General features: G+C 36.0%; 1 protein-coding gene across 1 annotated transcript in view; it reads right to left on the bottom strand.

Annotated features, from left to right (window-relative positions):
- Positions 1 to 10840, bottom strand: part of LOC106868258 (low-density lipoprotein receptor-related protein 5) — a 91783-nt gene that overhangs the window by 51354 nt on the left and 29589 nt on the right. Inside the window, exons 3-7 of the mRNA XM_014913433.2 lie at positions 9422 to 9674; positions 7410 to 7560; positions 6179 to 6295; positions 3100 to 3375; positions 1761 to 1914 (exon numbers count right to left, since the gene is read on the bottom strand). Of these exons, the coding sequence (XP_014768919.1) occupies positions 1761 to 1914; positions 3100 to 3375; positions 6179 to 6295; positions 7410 to 7560; positions 9422 to 9674 (951 nt within the window). The remainder of the gene's footprint in view (positions 1 to 1760; positions 1915 to 3099; positions 3376 to 6178; positions 6296 to 7409; positions 7561 to 9421; positions 9675 to 10840) is intronic.

Here is a 10840-nt window from a genome sequence, read left to right as displayed (position 1 = left end):
TATGTGTGTGTTGCTGGCACTCCGTCGCTTACGACGTCGAGGGTTCCAGTTGATCTGATCAACGGAACAGCCTGCTCGTGAAATTAACGTGCAAGTGGCTGAGCACTCCACAGACACGCGTACCCTTAACGTAGTTCTCGGGGATATTCAGCGTGACACAGAGTGTGACAAAGCTGACCCTTTGAATTACAGGCACAACAGAAACAGGAAGTAAGAGTGAGAGAAAGTTGTGGTGAAAGAGTACAGCAGGGTTCGCCACCATTCCCTGCCGGAGCCTCGTGGAGCTTTAGGTGTTTTCGCTCAATAAACACTCACAACGCCCGGTCTGGGAATCGAAACAGCGATCCTATGACCGCGAGTCCGCTGCCCTAACGTTTAGATTTAAACTCACTATGTAAAGTAACTAAATAATGACAATCACTTAAAATGTAATAACTTGTTTCCTTTGACTTATTTAAAGTCATTACACTAATCTTATTCAGCAACCGCAAACTATGATGCATTCATTGAATGGTGTTCATTTTACAGCTTACATTTTGAGTGGGTTGACGTTGCGAATAGTTAGCGGAAAGCCAGTATTTCAGTAGAAAAGTGTTGATTCTACTGACAATGGCTACTGTGAGTAATATATTACAACAATCACCGTTCTGAGGTTGCTCCAACAGAACAGCCAGCAACATAGATAATAGTGGCCTAATGTAAAGTAAATGATACATCAAAAGAATCTAATATTTAACAATTAGTTTCTTCCATTTAAATAAAACGTAACGAAATATTTTATAAACTCCTTCCTAGAGGCTCTTTATAAGGCTTTTATTAACTTGTTTAAAGGGTAAGGTGATGATTAACGATAAATCTCCCTTTGGATGACATTTAAACAATAGTTTTCATTTTTATCAAGTAAAGGGACTGTGAGGTAATGTCTTCTAAGTACCCTCGCCCAGAGGATTTTTAAATCTCGGTGCTTAGCAACTTTCTTTATGGTGTAAAGGAGTAACCTTTCTTTGGATAACATCTCAGTCTATTGTAGTCTATTTTTTTTTTCGTTATTGTATTCAATTAAACACAAGACCAACTTTAATAATGGTTTCAAATTTTGCCACGAGGGCAGCCATTTGTGGGGAGGGAATGAGTCGATTACATCGACCCCAGTGTTCAACTGGTACTTAATTTATTGACCCCGAAAGGCTGAAAGGCAAAGTTGACCACAGCGAAATTTGAACTCAGAATGTAGCGACGGACGAAATACTGCTAGGTATTTCATCCAGCGTACCATAGATTCTGCCAGCTCGACGTCTTGATGCCAACTTTAATAATGAAGGGTGTTCTTGATTAATTCGACTAGACTCATATTACATCCCCATATTGCAGACAGCTGGCTTGAAAGCTTTCATAAAAAAAACAAACTTAAATTCTGAACGAAAGTACACAAAGTCGAGAGGAACAAAAATAAATAATAGAAATCGACCGAATGTCTATAGATTCGTCAATGATTCCTAGCACAGATATAACTTTGGAAGGAAAATATAATAATAGATTATATTGACGCTTTTTCCCTGTACATATAACTGGCACTTATTTCGGCAAAGTCGAAATGATAAAACGCGAAGATGACTTCGGTGGAATTTGAACTCGGAAGGTTAAAAAAAAAAAAAAAAGGAACGATAAAGACAACTAAACATTTTGTCCATTATTCTACCGACTTTACTAACCTACTAATTCTGCTAATGTTATATAATATCAAGAAATGTCTCACTTACCTTTTACCAGGGTGTACAGCAATTCCAACAGGATTCTCTAAATCGGAATCAATCAGAACCTGTTGGTACATGCCATCTGCTCGTGCCACATTTATAGTTCGAAGTAGACTGTCAGTCCAGTAGAGGTTTGACGAAATCCAGTCAAGAACAATGCCTGTTACATGGAAAAAAATAAATAAATAAATAAATAATAATAATAATAATAATAATAATAATTATAATAATAATAACCCTTTCTACTATAGGTACACGGCCTAAAATTTGGTGAGAAGGGGCAAGTCGATTATATCGACGCTAGTGCTCAACTGGTACTGATTTCAACGATCACGAAAAGCAAATTTTAACTCAGAATGTGTACACGAACGGAATATTTCTAAGTATTTTCTCTGATATGCTACCTATTCTGCCAGCTACTGCCTTCTTAATAATGGTTTCAAAGTTTGGCACAAGGCCAGTAACTTCGGGGAAAGGGTAAGTCGATTACATCGAACGCAGCGCTCATTTGGAACTTAATTTATCGACCTCGAAAAATGAAAGGCAAAGTTGCCCATGGCGGATTTTGGACGTAAGGACGGACGAAATGCCGCTAAGCATTTTGCCCAGCGTACTAACGATTCTTCTAGCTCGCCACCTCCTTAATACTAGTAATTATTATCGTTTATGTGTAACCTATACAGAAGATTTATAAACAGGGATAATTTAGCTAAATTTCCGTAGGTTGCAAAAGTGATTAAAAATCTGAATTGATTTTCGAATATTAAGATTCTCATCAGAGGTGTCTAATAAATTTGACCAATCTCAGAGAAACAAGCAGCCAATCTGTTTATATACTCAACAATTACAGAAGCTACACAAAATAGGAGCTAATGGTTTGCATACCACGAGTGTTAACATTTAAGTAAATATCAGGGGCCTGTCAACAGTGATCTCAGTCCACACAGTATCAAGGTATGTATTTACAGGTTATGATTTTGATTCGCAGTTAATAGAATCGCTCACATCTAAGCTGACATTCGTCTTACATGCAAATGTGCAGTAATGTGAGTAAATGCAAGGGGCCATATTTTGAGGTTAGTTCACTGTAATTCCATTTCACGGCGCTTGTGATTTCCGTTTAAAAATAATTCACTTTACCTCAGTTCATTTTTATATGCACACCTTCACATCTGAGAAACAACATGTTACTATCCTATACCATAATTACGTTTGTAGGTACCTAAGAAATGAATAAAAGTTTGTGGCTGAGTGGCGAAGAGCAGCAAAAATTTGACCACAACGTGGACTGTAACTGCATGATTAATGCTATTTCACCTAATAAATAAAAGCGTAACATATTTACCTCTAACAATGCCCACACCACCGATTAGATATTCAAACGAAGCACCATACTCCATACGGACTCTATTGATCCACTTTTCTGTATTGTTGGTTGAGAAATATAAGGTGTCTCGGCGAGCATGCATCCCCAGTGCCAGGTATCCCTTGTTGTCCATAAGAAAGCATTGTTTACTTAACGTCATGTTTTCCAGATCGATATCAGCAAGGTTCGGTGGGAACGAACATATTCCTTCCTCCATGGAATACACATGGTAAGGCTGGGGGAATTCAGAATCCACTGCAATAATAATAATAATAATAATAATAATAATAATAATAATAATAATAATAATCTTTTCTACTCTTGGCACAAGGCGCAAAATTTTTGGGGAAGTGGGCCAGTCGATTAGATCGGTCCCAGTATGCAATTGGTACTTAATTTATCGACCCCGAAATGATGACAGGCAAAGTCGACTACGGCGGAATTTGAACTCAGAACGTAAAGAAAGACGAAATGCCGCTAAGCATTTCGCCCGGCGTGCTAACGATTCTGTTAGCTCGCTGCCTAATAATAATAGTAATAATAATAATAATAATAATGATAATCCTTTCTTTGAGGGTACAAATCGATTACATTGACCCCAGTGTTTCACTGGTGCTTATTTCATCGACCCTGAAAGGATGAAATGCAAAGTTGACCTCGGAGGGATTTGAACCCAAAACGTAGCGACGGGCGAAATACCACTAAGCATTTCGCCAGCATGCTAACGATTCCACCAGCTCGCCGCCTTAATAATAATAATAATAATAATAATAATAATAATAACAACAACAACAACAACAACAATTGGGGTCAGTGAATTACATCCAACTGGTACTTATTTTATCGAACCCGAAATGATGAAAGGAAAAGTCGACCTCGGCGTAATTTGAACTCAAAACCTAGCGACGGACGAATTGCCACATGTTAAAACAATAAAAATATTAATAATTTCATTGTTTTCTTTTATGTTAATTTTATATTGTAGGTTGTAAGATTTCCAAAGTGCAAACAACTGGTTAACTGTATATCTGAAAGGACGAAATACAATGTTGCCGTCAGGTGGATTTGTACTAAGAACATAAAGAGCGGGGAGATTCTAGCACAAATCATTTTGTTCGATATTCAAATGATTCTGCTAAACCATCCCATGTTAAAACCAATTATTACAAGGACAAAAGAAAGAGTGGGGGAAAGGAATGATAAAGTAGTCTCCCTTGTCTCTTCTGAGTTTTCTCCCTTACATATGCTTGAATTACTGAGAGTTTCCGAAGGTTTTCAACTGCATTTTGTTTGCACTTCACTTCATACCCGGTCGCTCACGTTATAGAAACTGCTGCTAAAATTCCTTCCTGCGATGTTATAACTGTAGACTATATTCAGCAAGGTTATAAATTCATAAATCATGTTTCTTTATATACTGTTCATATTTTTCTTTCGTTTTTATTTCGTGTACGCTTTAAATACAAGTCGATAATCCACCAGCGAGGAGAGGAGGGGGATCTGTTTTGCCACCTCCTTTCCATTCTTATATTTATCACACTTTAGTGCAAAGGCATATTTTTATTCTATCGTTTCATTGATGCTATCAAGATACTACAATTAACGAATCCGATAACATTATGAATGGCACTCCGTCAGTTACGACGACGAGGGTCCCAGTTGATTCACCAATGGAACAGCCTGCTCGTGAAATTAACGAGCAAGTCGCTGAGCACTCCACAGACACGTGTACCCTTTATATAGTTCTCAGGGAGATTCAGCGTGACACAGAGTGTGACAAGGCTGGCCCTTTGAAACACAGGTATAACTCATTTTTGCCAGCTGACTGGACTGGAGCAACGTGAAATAAAGTTTCTTGCTCAAGAACACAAGACACCGCTGGGAATTGAATTCACAACCTCGCGATCGAGAGCCGAATACCCTAACCACTAACCCACGTGCCTTTGCGATAACAAAATAGGCTCACCACCGTTAGCCAGGTCACTACATCCACCTGTCAGTCAAGGTGCATGCAGTATTTACTTTATCGTTCTCCAGAGTATGAAATGGCTAAGTTGACATCAGCAGGATTTTAGTACACTGCGCAGAAAGCCGAAACAAATAACACTAATCAACCTATCACATGGCAGGAAAGAAGTTAATGTTGATCTACCTCCTATGCAAGATGCAGTGATGTGTTGATTGCAGTGGCTTCTCAGTCGAATCAATTTGCATGAATGTAGCGGAATAAACTTTGAACAAAAAAAAAAAAAAACACAAACATAAAAGTAGACGTTTAAATGAATAAAATCGGAAGTCAGAACCCATGCAATTAGTAATGCATTTTAAAATGTGAACTAACAAAGGAGCCTTTTACATCATCACTTTTGTCGGCACTCCGTCGCTTACGACGTCGAGGATTCCAGTTGATCCGATCAACGGAACAGCCTGCTCGTGAAATTAACGTGCAAGTGGCTGAGCACTCCACAGACACGTGTACCCTTAACGTAGTTCTCGGGGATATTCAGTGTGACAGTGTGACAAGGCTGACCCTTTGAATTACAGGCACAACAGAAACAGGAAGTAAGACTGAGAGAAAGTTGTGGTGAAAGAGTACAGCAGGGTTCGCTACCATCCCCTGCCGGAGCCTCGTGGAGCTCTAAGTGTTTTCGCTCAATGAACACTCACAACGCCCGGTCTGGGAATCGAAACCGCGATCCTATGACCGCGAGGCCGCTGCCCTAACCACTGGGTCATTGCGCCTCCACACATCATCACTAAACATTCTATAAATAACAGTCGATCTCAAATGACAACTTAATCTCTCTAAAAGAAAAGATAGAGAAAAGAATGCAACGAATAGTGCAGATAGATAGTTTATGTCTCAAAAAGAACAAGCGAGATGGTATCGACTAGAAAACCTTTAATCAAATGTCCAGCAGATGTTTAAGAGCGGTGTCAAAAAACAATGAGCGCATCGTTTCAAAATGTATGTAAAAAGAGTTTAAATATTTTTCATTTATTCCGAATATTTTATGTTATAAACATGCAATTGAGTCAGATCGGGTAATGTTCTCACCTTTACATGTCCGATGGTCAGTGATATTTAACTCGTATCCTTCACTACAGTGGCAGGCAGGACCCATGATTGGATTGTGGACACAGAAATGTTCACATTCGAGAGCGTCACAAATTTCTACAGAAATGACATATATTTGTTTAAACGTATTAACTGAAATAATACAATGAATACATTAAAGACGATAATATTGATGAAAACAGTGTAGAAGGATCATATAAATTTTTAAAAATTGGTTTTCTGCGGACGTTATAAGGAACATAGTGAGAACTGTTTCTAAAATAGAAGGAAGTCGCAAGTTTAGAGGGAAAGAAACAGACGATAAAGACGTCCACAATACTTTATTGTTATTTTATCGAACCTGAAAGAGTGAAAGCAACGCTGACCTCGGTGGGTTTTGAAACAAACACAGAACGTAAAGACCCAGTACAAATATTGACAAATCTATATTCAGAATTAACATAGATATCATCAAAGAAAACAATTCCAAATTGTTCAACTTCGTCAACATATGCAGATTCTTAAATACCACGTCGGAGTTGTGACTGTGTCGTCTGTCAACGATCCAATTATTCTACCCTTTAACATATTGCTCATTTTCAATTTTAATTAATTGGGACTCTGTTGTCCTCTTTCAGTATCTCATGTTTTCATTTGGTTGATATAAATATTGTTCAACAATATTTGTCTCTTCTCCATATGAATATAGTCTTCATTCGTGAAAGTTACCGGGTTCGTTTGCCATATTAGAACTGTTACGATTGCTTTTCAATCAAACAATAATGACAAGCGGATATATATAAGGAAGTTGAAACCTTTTTTCTAATATTCATATTACGTTATAAATCTTTTCAGTGATCTTGTATAACTGAAAATAATCGATCTACTACTCAAAAGATTTGAAGACCAGAATACTATTGCATTGTATATGGAACACTACTACAATTTCTCAAACTTGTATGAATTAATATGCAGACCTATGCTATCTCACTGTTGAACACATTACTTAGCATAGTTAAAATACTTGTCAATTAGCGCGTTATTTATCTGCTTAATACAGAGAACTTTGTAATCATATAATATTATCTACAGCTAGATGACAGGATCAGTTTTAAAAAAGATGTTTAGCGGATATTTAAAAACCTATTCACGATCGTTATACAAATATATTTTCATATATGAGATCTTTTCGGCAAGTAAAATTAACGCCAGAAATTGACAGACTACTCACCAGAATTGCCAGGCTGCGTCGCTTCATCGTACATAATAATCCCATAAGGTATATGACTCAGTGTGTAGCTGATAATAAGTTGGCCATTTAGCTTGCTGTATACATTTAAATGACCTTCGGAACGGCTCTGTTCTGTTACAAATAATATATTCTGAAAATCAACCCATAATTCATTAGATTTGTCTATTATAAAATCGGTTTCTGAAAAACAATATTTAATATAAGTTCATTCAAGTGTAAATCCTTTCATAATATCAAGTTTGCTTTCCTAAATCGGGAATTTTAGTCATTTGTGTTTGAAAATCGATAACATCTTCAAGAGAAAATATAAATTTTGGCCGAGTTTAAATACCGAACTTTAGTTGTAGCCATTTTTTCTGTTTTATTAAGGATTCCAATTTTAGAAGGAAATTATGAACAATATATCTTCGCAATCTCCATTTCTTTAAATTATAGAATCTTATTATTTAGCTGAAATAACCCTTTTTTTTTTTTTTGACAAGATATCAACCTTATGTTTACATGTGGTAAATTATATTGAACGATGTTCATTTGGCATTTTTACCCGCGTCTTACCATGGCCGAAGCAAAGATAATGGAACGTAGTAAATTCCATGGCGACATATACTTATTAACCTTCAAAATATAAACAAAAAAGCCGACAAGTTAAACTGTTTCAGTGCGTTAAGAAGTATGTTAACGTGCTCAATGTGCCAATCAAGATAACTTAACAAACACTATATTATTTAAAAAAATAATTCACGTCTAACCTTATCATTCCTCACAATGTAAATGGGTAGCTACGAATAAAACAATGCTTATTCGAAGTATAAGATCAGATTTTATGCAGCTCTGTCAAGAAGTTCAAATATTTCTCATAACCGTTTTATACTATTTCCAATTGAGGAATTACTTTATTATTGATACATGAGGAATATTTTACAGCAATGTTCAAAATCAATCTTTGCCAAGTGACTTTACTCTGCCTGCTTTAGCTTCATTACTATGGCAACATTCTTGATACTTATTGATCAGACCTCGTATGATAAAGATGAAACCTTCCCCTAACATTCCCATTACGCAATGAATCTGTTCAGTGATTTTATATAATTGAAAATAATCGATCTTCCACCCAATACATTTAAAGACCAAAATATTATTGCATCGTATCTGGGACCCTACCTACAATATATCAGACAGAAAATCTTCAGAGACTTCAGACTGTTGAACACATTATTCAGTATGATTAAAATTATATTTACTACAATCTAATTAAACCATAATAATCTCTTCCATCCTTGAATGAAAATCGTGTTCCTTCGATAATTTCTTCAGTAATTTCACCTTTGTCAGCGCATTTCCGAACACTTTCAAAGTATCCTTTATTTCAGAAGTCAGTGTAAATTTCTGTGGTTGCTGTAACTGATCATCTAGTTGTTTTATAACATACACAGTCTTCACCTGAAGATATTTGCTGAGGTTGTTTGTCATTGGTTGTATTATTTTGAGTATACCCAATCCAATAGCAAATTTGCAATCGCACGTGGCATTCAATAATGCACTGCTACTCGTATATTGTTTGGTGGGTTCAAAATTTTAAAATCAAAATATTTCTCTGCTCTTTGAGATAATTATTTTACCACAGCCTTTTTGTTGTTCATCGACCTTGATGCTTTTAAAGAACGCACGTCGTTTGGGGAAGATTAACTGCTCTGAGTAGGTCCGAAGGTATTGTGGAGTAGTATCAACATACCACAATCTCATCTATCTCTCTCTCTCTCTCCCTTTCTCTCTCTCTCTCTCTCTCTCTCTCTCTCTCTATCTATCTGTCTATCTATCTATCTATTTATCTCTCTCTATCTCTCTCTCTCTCCCCACAAATCTTGTAATTATGCAAGCAATTGTTGTTTCAGTTTTGTTTTGTATATATTTCATACATATAATCTCTTAAAAGTGAAATAATTTCCTTATTCTATTACCATAAAGAGGAAACCATGGTTTTCAAGACTTACCTTGTACAAAGCTATTCCATAGAAATCAGCCTGAGGATCTTCTACAAGAGTTCGTCTCGCACGTCCGTTGAATTGAATACATTCAATTGTATCTTGGCCATCGTCAACCCAGTAGATCATGCTTTCTTTAGCATCAATGACTAATCCACGTGGCCTTCGCATATTATTACTGACAATAGGACGCCGGTTGTTGCCAACCAGATCTGACACTTCGATTTTAGGATTTACACCCCAGTCACACCAGAATAAGTACCTTTAGTTTAAACAAGAATAAAAGTATTAACCAATATCGCCAATCAACAAATAGCAAATAAATTATGTAAAACAAACAACTGATATTTAAAACAAATACATTGTTCAGTTCTATATTTAAGAGATGAGGAACTATGTACCTTATTTACATTATTTACATTATTTATATTTGACGGATATTTGTCCTCATCTTGTTTGTTGTTAACACAAGTTTTCGGCTGATGTATCCTCCAGCCTTCATCAGGTGTCTTGGGGAAATTTTGAACCTGGGTTCTCATTCCTAAGGTATTTTTTGATGTTGTTGTTGTTGTTATTATTATTATTATTATTATTATTATTATTATTATTGTTGTTGTTGTTGTTGTTCAGGTCACTGCCTGGAATCGAACCCGGAATCTTGGGGTTAGTAGCCCGCGCTCTTAACCACTACTAAAATCATATTCATAAATCAATATAGGATAGCAAACTTTTAGAAATTTCAGTACTAGTGGCCTACCTGCTCCTTCTAGCATGTAAGGCTAAAATTCTAGAATTTTGCTATCCTGTATTAATTTATGAATATGATTTTAGAAATTTCGGAAGCTAATATGGCATTTTTCATCTACTGCCGATTGAAACCGCGCTTGCGCGGTGAATTTGAAAAATCATAATATATAATGAAGAGACACGTGTTATTATAATATATAATGAAGAGACACGTGTTATTATAATATATAATGAAGAGACACGTGTTATTATGATATATAATGAAGAGACACGTGTTATTATAATATATAATGAAGAGACACGTGTTATTATGATGTATAATGAAGAGACACGTCTCTAAATTATATGTTAGTGTTTTGGTGTAGCCACTGATGAGAACTTCGCCGAGAAAATTATTTTATTTGCTAATTAGTGTTCGAAATTAGTAGGTATGGCTGTAAAAAAACAAGGTAAAAGTTTTTATTTTTCATTCCCTTCGAAATTGCTCTTAAATGTGGTTTTGGATGATTTGACTGCTCCTTCTAGCATGTAAGGCTGCCTGCTAAGGGTCGCCTCTTTGTGTTTAAATGTACACTAATTTTATATAGAATATGTTGTCTAATGCTAGACCACCGGTAGTGAAATTTCAAAAATTTGCTATCCTATATTAATTTATATATATATATATATATATATATATAT

Source organism: Octopus bimaculoides, chromosome 9, assembly GCF_001194135.2.
Source record: "Octopus bimaculoides isolate UCB-OBI-ISO-001 chromosome 9, ASM119413v2, whole genome shotgun sequence".
In the NCBI taxonomy this organism is placed as follows: Eukaryota; Metazoa; Mollusca; class Cephalopoda; order Octopoda; family Octopodidae; genus Octopus; species Octopus bimaculoides.
This window is presented reverse-complemented; position numbering and strand designations above follow the sequence as displayed.